Source organism: Lepus europaeus, chromosome 16, assembly GCF_033115175.1.
Source record: "Lepus europaeus isolate LE1 chromosome 16, mLepTim1.pri, whole genome shotgun sequence".
NCBI lineage: Eukaryota > Metazoa > Chordata > Mammalia > Lagomorpha > Leporidae > Lepus > Lepus europaeus.
Genome location: NC_084842.1, coordinates 51,833,532 through 51,855,332, shown reverse-complemented (window position 1 = coordinate 51,855,332; position 21,801 = coordinate 51,833,532). Strand labels below are relative to the sequence as shown.

Genomic DNA, 21,801 nt, shown 5'->3' with positions numbered 1-21,801 from the left:
GCCCAGACAATAAAGGCAAGAAGTAGTTAAGTGGTTTTGAATCACACTCAAAAGCTTTCGCACAGTAAAAGAAACAATCAACAAAATAAACAGGCAATCTATAAAATTGGAGAAAATATTTATAAATAATATATCTGGTAAAGGATTGCTGATCAAAATATGTAAGATCTCATACAACCAAATACCAAAAATATAATTAATTCAATTAAAAATGTGGAATAGATTCAAAGAATACTTCTCAAAAGACAATACTCAGATGGCCAAGAGGCATTTGAAAAGGTGCTTGGTGTCTGTAATGATCAGATAAATGCAAATCAAAACCACTGTGAGATGTCTTCTCATACCTGTCAGAATGGTTAGTATAAAACAGACAGAAGATAAGAATTCATGGCAAGATTGTGGATAAAGAGGAAGTCTTACATACCATTGATGGAAATGTGAATTAGAACTTTGGCTATGCACTGGGGTCTCTATTGTGATTCCTTGTGAATTTTATGATTGTTCTATTTATGTAAAAAAAATCCAGTTGGGATTTTGATAAGCATAGTTTTGATTCTATAGCTCCCTTTTGGGTTATGGTCATTTTGATAATGTTATTGCTTCTATATTATGAGCATGGGAGGCTTTCCATTTATTTTCTGTTTAACTTTTTTCCATCAATGTTTTATGATTCTTAATGTAAAGGTCTTTCTTCTCTTTGTTTCATTCCTAAGTATTTTTGCTATTGTTGCTAATATAAGTAGAGTATGTTCTTAATTTCCCTTTCAGTGAGTTTGTTTTGGTATATAGAAACATTACTTATTTTTGCATGTTATAACTTTATTGTATACATTTATTATTTCTAACTTTTTCATATGGAATCTTTGGAGTTTTCTATGTATATGATGATGCCATCTGCAGATGAGATAATTTTACTTGTTCCTTTCTGATTTGGAATGCCTTTTTTTCTCATTCTTGCTTTCTCTGGCTGGAATATCCCATAAAAAAGTGAGAAAAGTGGGCATCTTTGACTTGTTCCAGACCTCAGAGGAGAATTTTTCAATTTTTCTGCATCTGTTGATATGATCATCTGGTTTTATTTTGTTAATAATGGTGTATTACATTGATGGATTTGCATATGACATTGAGTCAGCTTCTAGTATTTTTTATTGAGGATTCTCTCATCCATATTCACCAGGGCTTTTGGCCTGTAGTTTTCTTTACTTGTAGTGTCTTTGTCTAGTTTTGGAATCAGGGTGATGCTGATCTCATAAAATGAATGTGACAATTTTGTGTCTTCTAGTTTTTGGAAGAATGTAAGAGAAGTCGATACTTGGTCTTCCTTGAATACCTGGTAGAATTGACTCATGGAACAATATGATTCTGGCCTTTCCTTTGTTAGAAAGTTTTTGATTATTGAATTAATCTTTGTTACTTAGTGGTATGGCCTGCATCCCTGTTTCTTCTTGGTACATTTTAGTAAGTTGTGTATGTCTAGGAACTTATCCACTTCCATATGTATTTTCATGTTATTAATTTATTAGCATATTACATAATAGTCCCTTGTGATTTCAAAACATTTTTGAACCCTTGTTTCTGCAATCTGGTAAATATACGTGGGGCTGGGAAGTATAGAAATAAAGTGTCACAACTTTTATGATGTATTTTTATCTCTCTTACTCTGATAGGATCACAACCACAGCTGCATGTATGATGGATCTCCGAAGATACCCTCTGGATGAACAAAACTGCACCCTGGAGATTGAAAGTTGTGAGTTACTTGGACAGGGATATAAGAAGGAGGGATGTTTGCTTGTTCCAATTAAATGCAACCATTCACTAAGTTCGTTGGTACTAAGGTATTCTTAACACAACCTTAACAACTTTCCAAGGGGCTCATAGTTTAGGGAAATTTTCATTGGCATTGGTGGCTCAAGGACAGTTAAATAAGATTATATTTATAAAAATTATGGAAAAATCACTTATACTAGCTCAACAATTTATAAACTCTCTTCCTTAGTGTGAGCTTCCAGCAAAGTCTTTCCTTTTATATTTGTTTGCATGCATTTCATAAATATAATTTTAGGAACATAGTAATTCTTCCCACCATACCTGCCCTCCTATCCACACTCCTACCCCTCTTCTCTTTTCCTCTCCTGTTCCCGGTCTTGTTTTTTCCTAAGACCTATTTTCATTTAACTTTATACACAGAAAATTAAGTCTATTCTAGGTAAAGATTTCAACACATTATATGAGGAAGAAAAAGAAAGAAAGCAAATTATTTGCAGACACTGGTCTTATTTATGTAATCCTTTTGACACTTAATCCTATCTTTTTTATCAATTATGAACTTAAACTGATCACTTTAACAAGTAAGATGGCATTGGTACATGCCACCTTGATGGGATTGATTTGGAATCCCCTGGCACGCTTCTAGTTCTACCATTAAGGTTAAGTTTGAGTGAGCATGTGCCGAACTGTAAATCTCCTCCCTCTCTTATTCCCACTCTTATATTTAACAGGGATCACTTTTCAGTTAAATTTAAATGACTAAGAATAATTGTGTGGTAATTAAAGAGTTTAACCAATGCTATTAAGTAGAACAAAAAAAACACTAAAAGGAATAAAATAGTAAGTTGTTCCTCCACAGTCAGGACAAGGGCTGATCAAGTCATTGTTTCTCATAGTATCCATTTCACTTCAACAGGTTTCCTTTTAAGAGCTCAGGTGTCACCAATCAGGGAGAACATATGATATTTGTCCCTTTAGGACTGGCTTATTTCACTCAGTATGATGTTTTCCAGATTCCTCCATCTTGTTGCAAATGACTGGATTTCATTTTTTTTACTGCTTTATAGTATTGTATAGAGTACATATCCCATAATTTCTTTATCCAGTCTTCTGTTGATGGGCATTTAGGTTGATTCCATTTCTTCACTATTGTGAATTGAGCTGCAATAAACACTGAGGTGCAGACAGCTCTTTTATTTGCCATTTTAATTTCCTTTGGGTAAATTGCAAGGAGTGGGATGGCTGGGTTGTATAGTAGGGTTATATTTAGGTTTCTGAGGAATCTCCAGACTGACTTCCATAGTGGCTTGACCAGCTTGCATTCCCACCAACAGTGGATCAGGGTACCTTTTTCACCACATCCTCGCCAGCATCTGTTGTTGGTAGATTTCTGTATGTAGGCCATTCTAACTGGTGTGAGGTGAAACCTCATTGTGGTTTTGATTTGCATTTCCCGGATAGCTAGTGATCCTGAACATTTTTCATGTGTCTATTAGCCATTTGGATTTCCTCTTTTGAAAAATGTCTATTTAGGTCCTTGGCCTATCTTGGTTGTTTGTTTTGTTGTTGTGGAGTTTCTTGATCTTTTTGTAGATTCTGGATATTAACCCTTTATCTGTTGCATAGTTTGCAAATATTTTTTCCCCATTCTGTTGGTTGCCTCTTCACTTTCCTGACTGTTTCTTTTGAAGTACAGAAACTTCTTAATTTGATGTAATCCCAATTGTTGATTTTGGCTTGACTGCCTGTGCCTCTGTGGTCTTTTTAAGAAGTCTTTGCCTGTTCCTATATCTTATAGGGTTTCTCCGATGTTCTCTAATAATTTGATGGCATCAGGTCGTAGATTTAAGTCTTTAATCCCTGTTGAGTGGATTTTTGTGTAAGGTGTAAGGTAGGGATCTACTTTCATACTTTATTAAGTGCCTCAAATATAAAATCTGGGATACATGTCTCTCTGTAAAATTCCTATCTCATATGTTTTAACATAGGATCAAATATTTAAAGGCAGCCGAGGAGATTTCTGGGAATGGCGAAATTTTGTGGACTTCGGATTCCAAGATTTGGATTGCAAACTTTTGTACATAGCTTTAAAGATACCCTAATGCAGACCCCATACTGAAAAGAGTAGCTGCAAAAGTTGTTCCAGAGAACTAAGGAACTTCTAACTAAAAGCTCCAGGGTTGGGAATTGCTGATGACAGGATTCTATGGAATTTGAATTCCAAAGTTCAGATTCTAAACTTTTGTATATAGCTTTAAAGAGGCCCTGAAGCAGACTTTGTACTGAAAAGGGGAGCTACAAAAGTTGTTATGGATTCCGGGATTTGGATTCTAAACCTTGTGTTTGCTTAAAAGCCTCTGAAACAGACAACTGTGCTGGACAGGGGAGCTACAAAAGTTGTTCCAAGGAATCAAGGAGTTTTTAACAAAAACTCCAACATTAGAAATTCCTGAGCAAGCCATTCATAAGAAGATCCTCTTATCAGTTTCAGCATAAATTAAAGGGACCTTACCAAGTGCTATTGAGCACGACTACTTCCGTGAAATTTTGATTAAACTTCTACTGCTTAAGTCTTCACAGGTGAATGAAAAAGACATGCCTGATTGTTCCTATAAGCCAATAAGAAACCTTTAGTACTTCAAAGCAAAAAGGATAAGTAAAAGTTTTGCCTTTGTCTCCTTAAGGCAAACATGCTGTACTTGCCTTTCTTGATTATCTCTGGGAACTGTTATTGATGATAAAGCTACCTAATGGATTCTTCTATTATAATTCTCTACACTCAAACTAAATGGGTTTATAATCTACAGAAGGGTAGCCTATCACTACCCACTATCTGGGAATCTGTAAGATAAGTTCTTTTCATCTAAAGGGGCACCCCACTTATAATTGGTTTTGTTCCAGTTTTGCTTATGCTAATTAACAAACTTATATGTTTCAGAACTGGAAGTAACTGACCATGCAGGGGACACAGACATTGGCAACAACCGATACTGCTCCAGTTCACAAAGCAAATTTGTTAGATAGGATTAGACAGAGACTTCTAGGCCCTGGGTAGACAGGGCTGCACTACACCCCTCATAAGCAGGAAGCAGTTACAGAAGAGATGATTTGACGTCCTCAACTCCCCTTAGGATTAAGAGAATGGAGTCTCTGAGAGGGGAATGAAGTAGGCAGGCATACAGGTTAAAATCAATTAGGTTTGTGAGCTGGAAGACTACGCCCTCGCCACACCTCTGTGTGACCTCACGCCCTACCTAATACCTTCACCACGCCCCTGTGTAACATCATGCCCCTACCTGGCCACACCTGGGTGCCCACCAATCAGGTTAATTAACCACTCCCCTTTGAAAGTGGGTTAAAAGCCTGGGACATGGTGTGTCCGGCCCTTCGCTTCTGTTTCCTGGTCTCTTGCCAGGACGGGTCTGGCTGTAGCCCAGGGTGCGTGGCCTTGGGCCACCCATCCTAGGCTTCCTGGCCTAGATGTTCCTCCACATGGCTAGTTCCTGGTGCTTGGTAAGAACCCAGATTTACCTCTCTTAAAGCTCTCGCTCTCCTAAGCATCTTTTGCAATAAATAAAAGCCTAAAATGTAAAAACAAACAAAAAAAAATTTAAAAACAAGAACAAAAGCTGTTCCTAAACAGTCCAGAGAAGGACTGTTCAAAGTCATTGCATCTTAATGGTAATTTTGCTTTTTTTTAAATTTAATTATCTTTAAAGAAAAACCCAAGAATGATACATCTTTTGCAAGCAATTAGACATACCTATAATTTTTGTAATGTAAGAATATCCTCTACTTAATACACTAAAATGAAGTAATTCTTTGAGGATAAGTTTTACTATTAAGTATCATAATACAACTCTTTGAGTTAGTGCACAGTGACTCTATTTAACAATCAAAACTCTTATGTATGCCATCAGTGATCACCCAAGACTCTTGATATGAGCTGCCGAGGCAACAGAGGCCTTTTGGATCCACAAACTCCTTCAATATTTCGACAAGGCCATAGGCAAAGTGGAAGTTCTCTCCTCCCTTCAGAGAATATATCCTTCTTTGGTGGCCACTTCTTTCCACTGGGGTCTCACCCACAGAGATCCTTCATATAGAACAATTTTTTGCCATAATGTCTTGAATTTCCATGCCTGCAATGCTCCCCTTGGCTTTTCAGCCAAACCAGAAGGGCTTAAGGGTTAGTTCTGAGGTCAGAGTGTTAATTAAAGCGACTGTTATTCCATGAGTCTGCTGTATGGCCTGCTTCCCACGTTGGAGAATTCACTCCTTCTTAATTCTGTCTATTATTATTACCAAACACTTATTCCTATTTATATGATTACTTTGACACTTGATCCTATCTATATGACCACTTTAACACTAAATCTTACCCTTATGGTCTCTATAACACTTACAATGCTATTTTCACACCCAGCTTAAGGGGTGGGTCCCATGGCAAGTTTTAAGCTGTACCCTTAGAAGTAAGTCATAGGAATGTATGCAGAACTCTACTGCTTTACAGTGACAAACTTCATACATTTCACAATTACAACTTAAGGATCATGGTGATTATTCCTTCTATGCCTGCCCTCGCTCCCAGACTCCCACCCCTCTTCCTCTTCCCTCTCTTATTCTCACTCTTATTTTTAACCAAGATCTATTTTCAATTAATTTTTTACACATATGGTTAACTCTATGTTCAGTAAAGAGTTCAATGATTAATATGAAGGAAAAGGATAAGTAAAATAAAATAAAAGGAAGGAAAAATACAATAAACTGTTCCTCAATTGTCAAGGCATGGGCTGTTCAATGTCATTGCTTCTGAAGTGTCAATATCACTTCTACAAGTTACCTTTTAGGTGTTCTGTTAGGTATCACAGGTCAGAGAGAACATATAGTATTTGTTCCTTAGGCACTGGCTTATTTCACTAAGTATAATGTTTTCTAGCTTTATCCATTTTGTTACAAATGTCCAGATCCATTTTTTTACTACTATATGGTATTCTGTGGTGTACATATCCCATAATTATTTACCCAGTCTTCAGTTGACAGGCATTTGTGTTGATTCCATGCCTTAGCTATTGTGAATTGAGCTGCAATAAACATAGGTTTACAGATAGTTCTTTCATATGCTAATTTCATTTACCTTGAGCAAATTCCCAGGAGTGGGATGACTGGGTCATATGGTAGTCCTATATTCAGGTTTCTGAGGTATCTCCATACTGTCTTCCATACTGGCTTTAACAGCTTACATTCCCACCAACAGTGAGTAAGGGTATCTTTTTCTCCCCTTCCTCTCTAGCATTTGCTAGATTTATTTGATTTCTGTATGAAAGCCATTCTAATGGGGATGAGATAAAACCTCATTGTGGTTTTGATTGGTATTTCTCTGATGGCTAGCAATCCTGAGCATTTTTCATGTCTATTGGCCATTTGGGTTGCCTCTTTAGAAAAATGTTGAAATCCTTTGCCCATTTTTTAACTGAGTTGTTTGTTCTGTTATTGTTGAGTTTCTTGATCTCTTTATATATTCTGGTTATTAATCCTTTATCAGTTGTATAGTTTGCAGATATTTTCTCCCATTCTGTCAGTTGCTTCTTCACTTTGCTAAGTGATTCTTTTGCAGTGTAGAAGCTTCTCAATTTGATGTAATCCCATTTGTCAATTATGGCTGTGATTGCCTGTGCCTCTGGGGTCTTTTTCAAGAACTCTTTGTCTATGCCAATGTCTTGTAGCGTTTTCTAAATGTTGTGTAATAATTTGATGATATCATGTTATACATTAAGGTCTTTAGTCTATTTTGAGTGGACTTTAGTGAAATGTGTACAGTAGGAGGCTTCATGCTTCTGCATGTGGCAATCCAGTTTTCCCAGCACCATTTGTTGAAATGCTACAGGGATTGATTTTAGCTCCTTTGTCAATAGTGAGAGTGGGCATCCTTCTCTGGTTCTGGATCTCAGTGGGAATGCTTCCAACTTTTCCCCATTCAATATGATGCTGGCCATGTGTTTGTCATAAATTGCCTTGATTATGTTGAGGAATGTTCCTTCTAAACCCAGTTTTCTTAGTTTCATCATGAAAGAGTGTTGTATTTTATCAAATGCTTTTTCTGTGTCTATTGAGATAATCATGGGGTATTTGTTCTTCAGTTTGTTAATGTGACATACCACTTTGATTGATTTGTCAATGTTGAACCATCCCTGCATATCAGAGATAAATCCCACTTGGTTCAGGTAATGATCTTTCTGAAGTGTTTTTGGATTCAATTAGCTAGTATTTTGTTAAGAATTTTTGCATCTATGTTCATCAGGGAAATTGGTCTGTAGTTCTCTTTCCCTGTTGAATCTTTTTTTATGTTTAGGAAAGAATTTGGGAGGATTCCCTCCTTTTCAATTGTTTTCAATAGCTTGAGAAGAATTGTAGGGGTGGGATACACACAGTCTCTTTTTTTCATTCTTCTTTTTTTTTCTTTCTTCCCATCTCTGCTATCTTAGCGGGTTCATGTGGAACTTTAAAAGCAGTTCACCAAGCTCTCCCTCCAGCTGTGTCAGCAGTATCATGGGCCATGGAATCCCCTCTTACCTGGTTTGCCAGGGTAGGTGTCTTCCTCTCTGGATCCAAGCTTCTATTTATTTCTGTTGTTTACTTGCTTCCTCAGCACAGGTCTGGAGTATTTCTGTTGCTCATGCTGGGTCTCCTGCTAGAGTTTCCCCAGAGTTCTATCCTACAAGTGTATTTTTTTCCTTTTTAAACATTAATTGCACCCTGTGTAAGTCAGACCATCCTGGCACTATTCTACCTTCTTGGAACCCCAAAGTCTTTCAATATCAAAGTTGTTTTTAATAACAAAGGAACATATTTATATAAAAAGACTTTGAGATGTTTTGGATTCTATGGGTCTTTTGACGTAAAGGTTTGTGAATAGCATTGCATTTTAGGGGAAAAAACTGTAATAGAGTATTGTGTGAAAGATGTGTCTTTCCTTGTAAAAAGAACAAGATGATAAATGACCCTCATGGGGCTTAAGCTTTGGGCCAATGACTTAATGTTTTTCAGTCCTAGTGATTGATTTTTGTTTGTCCTCCTGGGTTGTTTTTCACTATGTTCTTAACAACTCAAGTATTTTTGTCATTAAGATTTATTCTGATTTACTATCTTAGTGTCATTGTTTCTCAAACATCAACCTGTAGGCATTTGAGCCAATTAATTCAGAATTTCAGAACTAAGACATTTCCTGCTTTTCAGAGGTGCAGAAAGGTACAGTACCTAATTCAACCCATTACTATACTACTACATGTAATGTGAGAAACCAACAGATGTTTATTTCTATCATACAAAACACTTTCTATCTGGACATTGAGAAATTAATCTTATGATTCACACTGTTAACTTAAAGAAGAAATGAATTTGACCAGCATTTCAAAATTTATGCAATTATAAATAACATGACAAATTATCAATATTTGCTCCCAAAATGTATATATTATTATAACATGCATACTGAATTTTCCTACTATCACTGATTGATGTTTTTCTTTAAAGTGGCGTATTATTTTATTCATATTGGAAAATAGATGACTTTTAGGTCCAGTTATTATATCGTATAATGACCAAAACCCAAACTATAAATCAATCTGAAGCTAAACATAGCTTACATGGAGCAGGAATGAGAGCAGACCAGATAGCCAAATAGTCTAAAGTAGTCGTAAAATATCACTGGAGACAATGAGTCATGATGCAGAAATAGCATGGTCATTGAGACAATTTAACTAAGATGCAATCTGTTATCTAAACATGGATGAGCACAGTAACTGGGACTTAAAATCAGCTCACGTGTAAGAATGCAGGCAGATGGTAACCACCATCAGGGTGACCGAACAGCACAGACTACAGACTAAAGACAGTATAAAGACTAAAAACACTTAACTGAAGCGAAGCAGAAACTCATGCCATTCAAGAATTTGTGTAATAGGGAATGTATAAAAGCAGGAATTTAGGAGAGTTTAAAAAAATATATTAACTGCCTTCTAGTTTACAGACTAATACTAGGCATTTACACAAATATTTCTAACAATATTGAGAAATAATGCAACTGAAATTTAGAAAAGAAAAATAGCTTACACAGAGCCACATGGCAAGGATAGTGACAGAGAGTAAATTCAAACTGAAATGTTCTGCTTTCCATCATTGGATACTGCAAAATGCGAATATGGATGCAAGTACAAATGACTGGAAGTATAGTACCAATTAAAACCACTCTCAGCTGGATTAGAAATTCTGATTCAACTGAAGATTGGCCTTTATTTCCTAAAATTATCCATGATAAAGGTAGAATAGAAGTTGAATTTTAGCTTAGTTTTTAGGTTAAGGGTCAATTGATTGTTCCCAAAGAGAAAAGGTCACCCTTCAAATACAGGAAACCAAGTAATACTTGACTCCATTGGTGTTACTTTTTTTAAAATTTTGGAATAAATTTAGTATCATTTGTACTTTTATTATTTTATGATACTTTTCCATGTGAATATAAAATTAATACAAAGAGAACAGATTCAATGTAGTTCATAGAAACAGTTCTTTTTTTTTATCTTTTAATTTCACTTTTTTTAAACTTTTATTTAATAAATATAAATTTCCAAAGTACAGTGGATTACAGTGGTTTTCCCCCCCATAACTTCCCTCCCACCCGCTCCCATCTTTCAATCCTTCTCCCATTCCATTCACATCAAGATTCATTTTCAATTATCTTTATATACAGAAGATCTATTTATATATATATATATTTATATATATATTTATATATTTATATATATTTATATATATTTATATATATTTATATATATTTATATATATATTTATATATATATTAAGTAAAGATTTCAACAGTTTGCACCCACACAGAAACACAAAGTATAAAGTACTGTTCGAGTACTAGTTATAGCATTAATTCACATTGTACAACACATTAAGGACAGAGATCCTACATGGGGATTAAGTGCACAGTGACTCCTGTTGTTGATTTAACAATTGACACTCTTGTTTATGGCGTCAGTGATCACCCTAGGCTCTTGTCATGAGTTGCCAAGGCAATGGAAGCCTTTTGAATTCGCCAACTCCAATCTTATTTAGACAAGGCCATAGTCAAAGTGGAAGTTCTCTCCTCTCTTCAGAGAAAGGTACCTCCTTCTTTGATGGCCAGTTCTTATAGATACAGTTCTAAGAATATGATATTCCCAAAAAAGAAATACATCATAAGATATCATTGCTTGATTTTGTCATTGTACTGAAAATATATTCCTTTTCGAAAACCAATAAACCAATATAATGGGATCTTAAATCTTAAAAGTAAGAATTTCAAAAGTGAAGTAATCAACGTCAATAATACAGACAAAATAAACTTTGCTTTTTTATGTAAGTATATAACTAATATGTTGCTAACAATTATTAAATATTAATGACTTATCTATTTTTTAAAGATTTAATAGTTTCAAAGTTAGAGTTACAAAGAGGGAGAGGCAAAGGCCGAGAGAATTTTCCATCTACTGGTTCACTCCCCCAAATGGCTGCAAAGGCCAGGGCTGGGCCACACTAAAGCCAGAAGCTTTGTTTGGGTTTCCCACGTGGTTTCAGGGGCCCAAGAGCTTGGGCCATCTTCCACTGCTTTCCCAGGAGCATTTTCAGGGTGATTGGATTGGAAGTCGAGCAGCTAGGACTCAAACTGGCACCCATATGGGATGCAGGGTCTGTAGACAGCAGCTTAATCCATTATGCCACAGCACCGGCCCCAATTATTCACCTATTTTTAACTCTTCATAAAGAAATGTGTTATTTTCTAAGATGTTCTCCCTGAATTGACAGTGTATCAAGACTAGAAATGAGTTTTAAAGTGACTACAAACAAAAGGCTCCCAAGTCAATTAGGAAATAAGAATGATAAAGTAGGTAGTCCATGTTTAGAAGATTGAACCAATCATACTTTTGTAATAAATGGAGTGGAAATTTTGCCTACACTACAAATTTACTAGTTTTCATGCTCTTCCCATTCCAAAGCTCAGGGAAATATTTTCCTTGGTTAGGTCCTCTGAGATAAATTAAAAATGTTTTGCTTATCTTTAATGTCATCTCATCAAGTGAAATTGGAAAGGCCATAAAGTCTTTTTAAATTGAAAATTTACTTGAACCTGGATCAGATTAATAGTATAATAGCCCAAGAATGCTATAAAATGAGTTAATTACATATAGAAAAATCAATCAAAGAATTTAGTGTGAAGAGGATTTGGAATTTGAAATCAATAAAACTATCATGTGAAATTCTAATAGTCACCAGCCTTATGTTGATATTTGGAAGGGCTTGGGATACCAGCTATGGAGGAGTCAAGTACTTTTTCCCATTTTCTGCAACACAAATTAAGGAAAATCTCAACTCTATTATCACCCTCTCACTTTCAGCTAATACTGTCAATTTCATTACCCAAAAAATAGAAGCAATTTCAAACTTGACATCTCTGTTCTCCCTCATCTTCTTCTAAACTTTCTTATTCTTCATCATTCTGAATTATCCTCCTATATTTCAAAGTAAGAGGTGTTCTTACTCCTTGGATAGCCTGACCGTTTCAAATCTTTTCAATCTTTTTCTCTTTTTCTCTGGAATTGATTACCTCATATCCAAAAACATCTCATCCCAGATCTCTCAGATTCTCAGTCTTACCCATTCTACTATCTCTTGTTACACATCCTATAAACAACCTGGAAATTTTTATCAGAAAGCTCTCCATTCAATATCCCCTTAGTTTTTTCCTAAATTGTTTTTTCTTCAGACTCCATGAAAGCAGAGTCTAGATCTGTTGTCTATTGCTTCAACTGCCTCTCAAGCCACTGAGACCTAGTACTATGTTAAAAAGGTTCTCAGAGAAGTCACAAAGAAACTCTTTACATCCCATCTTTATTCCAGTGATCCTCAAATTTTTATCTCCTACTCAGAACTCTTATGATTCCTAGACTGAGAGACTTAGCACAGTGCTTGACATATCTATTTTTTTTTTTGACAGGCAGAGTGGACAGTGAGAGAGAGAGACAGAGAGAAAGGTCTTCCTTTGCCATTGGTTTACCCTCCAATGGCCGCCACAGCCAGTGCACTGCGGCCGGCGCACTGTGCTGATCTGAAGGCAGGAGCCAGGTACTTATCCTGGTCTCCCATGGGGTGCAGTACCCAAGCACTTGGGCCATCCTCCACTGCACTCCCAGGCCATAGCAGAGAGCTGGCCTGGAAGAGGGGTAACCGGGTCAGAATCCGGCACCCTAACCAGGACTAGAACCCGGTGTGCCGGTGCCGCAAGGCGGAGGATTAGCCTGTTGAGCCACTGCACCGGCCGACATATCTATTTTGACATTTCAAAAGCATCTTAATTTGCTCAAAACGTGTCTCCCAATTTTTTCTCTCCATAGTGAGTTTCTTTCCCGGCCTCACCCATCTCATTATCCACCCAGATTCTCAAGATTTGTTTTTTATATCCTCACTGACCTCACACTGTTTTCATCATATTTGATAAGTACCATCATTCATGTGCATAATATTTATGAAACCCTTTCATTCCTCTCCAGCTCTGCTTCCCCTAGTTTTCTCCAAAATATTTTTACTTCATACCTGGAACACTGTAGCCATCTTTTTGTTAGACTTCTTGCATTCACGTTGATTTGCACCGATCCAATCTCTAACCAGCAGCCATAGTGATCTTCTCAAATTGGATCATATTAATTCTCTGTTCAAAAATATTCAGACTTCCCATCACACTGAAAAACTGCCTCACTCTTATTTTGATCTTCAGGGGACTGTGTGACCTAACCTTCATTTCTTCAGTCTTCTCTCTAGCCATTTTCCTGTTGTTTATTGCCATAAATTTTGATACTCTAGATGTATTTGTTTCTTGCATATCAAACACTCTCTTATCTTGAGATATTCACCATCTGATTTCATCTGACTGAAATGCGTTTCCCTGTGATCATTCTTTCTTCTGGCTGAAATACGTTTCCCTGGGGTCGTTCCTTTGGCCTTCTTTTCATTCTTTAGTTCACCTCCAACAAGAGGCTATATTGATAATGCAACCCAAGTTAGGTTCCCCTAGTTACTGTGCTTCAAAAATGCTTTGTTAGTTTCCATTGTTGTGATCCAAATGTTTGTGTCCTACCAAAATTCATATGCTGAAACCTGATAACCATAATGATAATAAGTTGGGGCTCTGGGCAAAGGTCTCATTAATGGGATTAAAACCCTTAAAAAAGAGGCCCTAGAAAGCTTCTTTGCCCCTCTGTGCACACTGAAAAAGGCATCATCTATCAACCATGAATGCAGACCCTCACCAGACACTGTAATATGAGGATGGTGTGTATGAATGTGTATATACATGTATAAGGACATTTATTATAAGATATTTGGTCCATGAAATCATGGAGACTGACAAATTCCAAAATCTTCAAGGTAATCAACAAGCTGTATGTGCAGTGGTATGGTTCTGGCCCAAAAGCAAGCAGACTTGAAGGCTGAGAAAGGTGATATTTTAACTGAAGTCAAAAGGCAGGAAATAAACTGACCCATCCCAGTCTGAGTGTAGTTAGACAGAAGGAATTCTCTCCTACTCAAAGGAAGGTCAGACTTTTTGTTCTATTTAGGCCTTCAATTGATCAGATAAGGCATATTCTCTTGGGGGTGGGGGAGTAGTCTGCTTTACTCATTTTAATGTATTTTTTAAGTTTATCAATTTTTTTAATTTAAAATGCAGAATCAAACTGATAGACATACAGATAGAAAGATCTTCCATAAACTGGTTCAGATACCACATGCTTACAATAGCCTGAGCTGAGACATGCCCAAACCAGGTGCCTAGAACTCCATCCAGGTCTCCTACTGTGTAGTAGGGACCCAGATAGTTGAGTCATCATCTTCTGCTTTATCAGGAATTTGGATGAGAAGTGGAGGCAGGACTCAAACCCAGGCACTCTGATATGGGATGTGGGCATCCTGAGTGCCAGCTTAACCCAGTGTGCCCTAATGCTACCCCACAGTTTACCAATTTAAATGTTAAATTCATTGAAAAATTCTCATAGTAGCACCCAGAATAACATTTGACCAAATATCTGGCTCTTCATTACCCAGTCAAGTGAACACATAAAACCATCACCCACAGAGTCCCAGATCTGAACTCATCAATTCAGTTCAACCAGCATGAGTGACCATTTATGCTCCATATGTTCCTAAGTGATGCTGATGAAGCAGCAACTAAGTCATGGATGGAAATTGCAATGCCAGTTAAGTCCCAGATGCCCCTTTTCTGATACAGTTTCCTGCTAATGTGAACAGGACGGCAACAGAGGATGGCTCAAGTACTTGGGACCATACCACTCAGTGGAAGACCCAGATTGAATTCCTGGCTCTTAAGTTCTGCCTGCCCCAGCCCTGGCTGTTGCAGCCATTTGGTGATAAGCTAGCAGATAGAAAATCAATTCTCTCTCTCCCTCTCCTTCTCCCTCCCTCTTTGTCACTCTGCCTTTCAAATAAATAAATACATACATCTTTAAAAAAGAGAGAACCCTCTGTCCCAAAGAGACCTCAATTAATTGGAAATGATAACTCACAAGTAATAATGTAAAATGTATTCCCATTGACCAGCCAGTTTAATTTTATAACCTCAAGATCTCTTTTCAACTCCCAAATCTAGAACTCTAGGAGTTTATTCAATTTATTAATTTGCATGCCTGCCTAAAATATTGTTCAAAAGTGATTCTGACATATAAAGGAGAACATAGAATACATGAACAAAGAAAAGAAATGAAATATAGGACAATTACAAGCAAAAGCTTTTGAACCATTCTTACTTGATCGCTGCCTGCCAAATCATTAATTTGGATGTGATGCAGTGTTAAAATAGCATCTACAACACACTGCACACTTTCTATTTATGGATGCTCAACACCAAAAATAACAGAAGTAAATTGAACTTCATGAATGATTCATGGTTTCCTTTGCTTTATGTCCCCATTGTCAAGGAAATTAGCAGCATTGGATATCTCCTTAGATAAATCTGATTTTGTCATATTCAGTAGACTACTTAATGAAAATGAATATTTCACATTTATGTTCATAGAAATGTTAATGAATTTTAGTGCCTGTAGCTTTCTTGATGAGCAAAGTGGGGGAGTAGGTAGAAAGGGAATATTTTCTGAATTAATTTATTCACTTTTCTAGTCTGCTTCTTTGAAACTGTGAAAAAATAAAAGCACTCTCCAACAAAGACTCTGATCTGGTAAAGTTATATAATAAAAGCCAGTGGGAGAATGGAGTTCCTTTTATGAAAATTAGCTTTGCAATCAATTTGACTATAAAGTTAACTGTTTACTTTCACCCCTAAAACAGCTTAAGTTTATGTTCCTTGCATGGGCAGATGGCTGTGAAGATTGGTGTAGCTATCTCTGATTTAAAGATTTAAATCCCTGGAAGTTTCGACTCTCCTTGGTATTAGAATGATAACCCCTTTGTTACTAGCTTCATAACAGCAAGTGTTAAATAAATCTCATTGTTCTACCTAAAGATTTTAGGGATTACCCAAACGCTTAGAGACACATTTTATAATGCCACTCCGATCTTTGCTAAACTGAGCACTTTGATTCACTTGGAACCCAAACTTGATAATAATGATAGCTGATATGTGGTGACTGTGTATGTTAGGCCAGACACTAAAGATTTCCCAGTGAATCCTCCCACCTGGAGGAAATCACAGCATCAATGTACTAACTTGCTTCAAGTCACAAAACCGCACTGGGTCAAACGGGATTTTTAACTCAGGCAATTTCACTTGTGGCTTGAAGATTTAAGCCATCTATTATAGCTCCTTAAGAAAATTACTTCTTGTACTGTCCTCATAAAACCCTTTGCTGTACCTTCCCCACTATGTGAGCTGAGTGCTTCTTGATGTACTCTATCTGGACAGGAAGTAGATGCCTAAGAACAAAGCAGGTTGTATTGGCCCATCTCCTCTTTACTGACTCTGTCCCTATATAGTGCTTCCGTGGGTTTTTATTTTCTGACGTCTTTGCCAGCTAAACTGAATGTTGATATATTTTGAGAATAATCACAGTTTTACCGGATCACATCTATAAATACAACCATACTGTTTTCCAAATCATTTTAGTGTAATGCTGGGTTGCAAGTCCATGCATTATATATAATTGTGGTGCATGAACATCTATCACTTTATAAAAGGTCATATTTGCCTGAGGGGTTACAACCTAGATTGTTCTGTGATTCGTATCTGCATAGGAACCATGTGTAAGAAAATATATATAGTTTTCATTTATGTGTCAATTTCTACTGTTGAATTAGTTTATTCTTATATTTAAGATCAAAAATTTTACAGAAGAGGTTCTTTAAATCTATACCATTACCCCAACCCAGACCAAGATGATCAGAATTTGTGGAAGACATGTCCCAGCATCAGCATTTTGAGCTCCCCGCTTGATTTCAATCTGCGCCCAAATTTCACAGCCTATTCTTTAAGGCCTCTGGGCTTTTCTTTTTGGCTTCTCTTTTTCTTTGAGCTCCTCTTCCAAAAGACCCAATCCTGTAAATGGGAAGTGGAATGAAAACAGAAATGAGAAAAGAAAGTACAGCAGAGAACAGAAAATAGCATGATTTTCAAATAAGGAAGTCATTGAAATGATCAAAAGAAAAATTTTAAACTATTCTTTTCTTTATACCCTCTGGCAAAAGACATATTTTTTTTTTAGTTCAAAAGTGCACTTCTTGATGCAGGTAGACCAGTGGACCTTGCCATTCTTTGGGATTGAGTGCCTCAAGCAGGTATTCAAATTCATGTAATAAGTCAAGTTGGTGTAGCGTTTTGCTCAGCAATTAAGCCATTACTGAGGATGCCTGCATCCCATATTGAAGTACCTAGGTTTGAGTCCTATCTCTACTTCTGATTCCAGCAGCAAGTGATGGCTCAAGTACTTGCAATCCTGTCACCCATGTGAAAGATACAGGTTACATTCCAGGTTCGCTGTTTCAGCCTGGTCCAGTGCCAGCTGTTGCAATCAAATGGGGAGTAAACTAGTGGATAGAAGACTGCTGTTTCTCTGCCTTTCAAATAAAATGAAAACTTTTTAAAACTTGAAGTCAAATTATTACAGGATATGGCTCTATTTTATCATCCCACACATATATATGTGGATGGATGGATGGATGGATGGATAGATAAAGGCACATATTAAAGTGAATGTGGTCAACAAACATTAATTTGTGTAATAGCACTGTGAGAAAGGAGATTCTCTCTTTGGGTGAGAGAGGCATGGGCAGGCATCAGGCGCTTTAAAACATTTTCTGTCATGTAGAAAGCCTTAAAATTTTATTCCTGAATGACTATAAAGCATCAGACTTTAAAGGGATAGTGTATCAAACTGAAATCGAACATAGTCTATTTCTTTCAACCATAATATATAAGAATAATTTGTGTTACTCTTGATCATCTCATGCCATTTCCTGTAGGTACTGACTGGTCACATGTGATTATGTAAAAAGGGAGATTTCTCACAAAGCTCCCACTAAATGACTGCATTGATTCCAGTTCGATTGTATTCCCAGTACTTATATGATGTAGACCTGCAAGTCAGACAAGAAAATTAAAAATTCATTCAGTAGAATGAAGAGTTGCCTGCTCTCACCTTTGGAAATCCCAGAACAAAAACCTATCACTTGTCCAAAACATTCCTTGCCGTGCTTGTCAAAACATTAACATGCAGATAGGATCTTGTGAAAATGCACACATTCCCAGGTAATGCCCTTTTGAGTAGTCCAAAGACCAGAATTTGAGTAGTAAGAATCTGGAGCAACTAAACTGGTCTCACCTGTGTTCCTCAGTATCTCCTTTGGAGCCTATTTACTTCCTACTGTGATTTAAATAATTACCTAAAAGCCATTGTCACACTGTTTGCTCAGAACTTGATTCAATAAAATTTGAGTTTTAAGTTAACTGAGGCAGAAAAGTCATTTTCAGGTGACCTAAATAACTCCAAAACACTGAAATATGAACATCTCAGAAACATTAGTGGTATATTTTTTATATCTGGAGGATTCCCAGACAGGCAGTGTACCATTAGTTCTCCTAAGCCCACAATAAAAGAAGCAGTTGGCTGAGTAGTTTTCTTGTAGGAAGGACTTAATTTTAATAAAGAAAAATAAATCTATTTGATTTTACCTCACTTGAGGTCCACAAAATTAAGTTTTTCAGTAGAAGAAACATATAGTTAAATCTCAGATAATGCCTGGGATATAATGAGTCATTCTAAAGAGTGCAAGTTTTCCAGATTTTATTTTTACCATTCTTCCTGAGAATCTTTCTCAAGAGGGAATTGTGGATATCATTTATTATTTATTTAATGGTTCAGAATTATAACTCTGGACATTTCTCACGATATGCTGAAGCTCCAGCTTCATCTGAAGCAAAACTAAGTGAAAAAGATTTGTACTGTCATCCTCTTGGTAACTTTAAGACCTACTTATTTGTTTTGTTTGTTTGTTTGTTTGTTTGTTTTCTTTTTTTTTTCCAGTTCTTTTTTTTTTTTTTTTTTTTTGACAGGCAGAGTGGACAGTGAGAGAGAGAGAGAGACAGAGAGAAAGGTCTTCCTTTTGCCGTTGGTTCACCCTCCAATGGCCGCCGCGGTAGCGCGCTGCGGCCGGCGCACCGCGCTGTTCCGATGGCAGGAGCCAGGTGCTTCTCCTGGTCTCCCATGGGGTGCAGAGCCCAAACACTTGGGCTATCCTCCACTGCACTCCCTGGCCACAGCAGAGAGCTGTCCTGGAAGAGGGGCAACCGGGACAGGATCGGTGCCCCGACCGGGACTAGAACCCGGTTTGCCAGCAGAGTGGACAGTGAGAGAGAGACAGAGAGAAAGGTCTTCCTTTTGCCATTGGTTCAACCTCTAATGGCCGGCGCATCGCGCCGACCCAAAGCCAGGAGCCAGGTGCTTCTCATGGTCTCCCATGCGGGTGCAGGGCCCAAGGACTTGGGCCATCCTCCACTGCATTCCCGGGACACAGCAGGGAGCTGGCCTGGAAGAGGGGCAACCAGGACAGAATCCGGCGCCCCGACCAGGACTAGAACCCGGTGTGCCAGTGCCGCAGGTGGAGGATTAGCCTATTGAGCTCTGGAGCCGGCCAAGACCTACTAATTTTTAAGTGTCTTCCTGGGCAAGGCAGTGAAGGCACTTCTCTATGTAATTAATGTGTCAAGAGAAGACAAGTCCATCTCTACATAAGTCAATTAAGCATATTTTCATGACTAAGTCATAGGTGTTTTCTGGGCATAGTTCTTATTTTAACTCACGTAATCTCTTCTCTAGCAACCTGTAATAGTTCTGTCAAGAACTGTCAACCTCAGGGTCTCAGACGTGGACAGATCCTGAGTATGTGCCTCCTTATCATCTTTCCCTATCCTGATTACAGTGATGATGGCTCTCAGAGGTCACTTGCATTCGCTCACCATCCGGTTGCTGAGTTACAAGTGTTTTCTATATATACTGCCCCATTCTCACAGTTGTTACTAGTATTTTCTCTCTTCCTCTTTAAATTTGTACATGCTATTATGCCAGAACAGCACCCTATTTTTTTGGTTTTGGTCTTTCAGAGGAGAGCAATTTTACATACTTGACATGTAATTTTAGATTGGAAACATTTAAAAGTGCCCCCACCCCACTCAAGAAATATAAAATAATAATACTTTCCTATTGTCGTTCTCATTTTTTACTTCACACATTTAGCCTAGTAACATAAAATGAACAAACCCAAATCTGCTGAATTTTTGGTTTCCTGCCACTGTGTATAGTGAATAGAAGTAAATTTTCTTCCTAGGTTAAATAAAGCTTACAAAGGAGAAATACCATTCTGCTACTGTTATACCAGGTCACAATTGAACTCTTAGAGTTTTGCTATGAAGAGCATTTCCTGTATAAGAAATATTTTGTTCTATTTGGGACTGAATAATGGTAGTAATAGAAGCAAAGTATTAGTATGATGAAAAGTGCTAAGATGTAAATAGCAAAGGCTAAAACACAAGCATACTGAGATATGATGTCTCAGGTGCCATTCTGACAGACCAGAAGTCAGACTGTAAGAAAGGCAATCCAAGAGTCAGTGAGGATGAGCCTTGTGTTTATTATACCTTGAGGGATGAATGCAGAAATCTTAAGCATAGAAAAGATGACCCAGGAAGACCAGCTCTGAAACTTACATTTGACTCCAACTGATTTACATGGGAAACATCTTTTGTGGTACATTCTATTTGAGACATTCAAAATCTACCTTTATAAATAAACTGCTATTTCTGAATCAAACCTCTGATAAAATGTCATCAATTGAAGAGAGGAGAGTTGCCGCACAACATGAATTAGTTTTTAACATTTTAAGCTTATATTGCCTATCAGCCATTAAGGTGGATATATAAGTTAAGATAAAAGTCTAAGTTTAGAGTTCAGAGGAGAGGGCCTACCTGGAAATGTAAATTTATAAACTGTGATCTTATAGCTATAATGAAACCTATGAGTCTGGATTATATCCCCAAGGTGATCAGTATAGCTCAAGGAAAATGCTAAGCCTTGGTTAAATTAAGGCTTATAAATTGGGAAGATAATAGAAACCTCCACTGTGGCAACTACTATGTACCGGTGCATCATTATTAATAACTCATTTATTCTCAACAATGACTATAATCATAGGTGCTATTATTGTTCCTATTTTTGCTATTAAGGAAAATGAGACAGAATGATGGCATTACTCAGTCTATGTTCACACCTAGTAAGTGGCAGAGCCAAATCAGCTAACGGAGCTAGAGAGGTACTTAGGAGAGAAGAGTATGCTGGAAGCCAGGATGAAAAATCTCCTAGAAAAACTGATGATCACCTGAAGCAAATGCACCTGTTGGGTAAAGCTAATTAAGAACTGATAACTGGGGACCAACACCGTGCCATAGTGGGCTAAGCCTCCACCTGTGATGCCAGCATC

At 37.3% G+C, this 21,801-nt stretch overlaps 1 protein-coding gene across 2 annotated transcripts in view; it reads left to right on the top strand.

Moving 5' to 3' along the window:
• GABRB1 (gamma-aminobutyric acid type A receptor subunit beta1) overlaps positions 1-21,801 on the top strand; it is a 439,794-nt gene that overhangs the window by 329,374 nt on the left and 88,619 nt on the right. For both annotated transcript variants that reach the window (XM_062213299.1, XM_062213300.1), the window contains exon 5: positions 1,668-1,750. In XM_062213299.1, the coding sequence (XP_062069283.1) occupies positions 1,668-1,750 (83 nt within the window). The remainder of the gene's footprint in view (positions 1-1,667; positions 1,751-21,801) is intronic.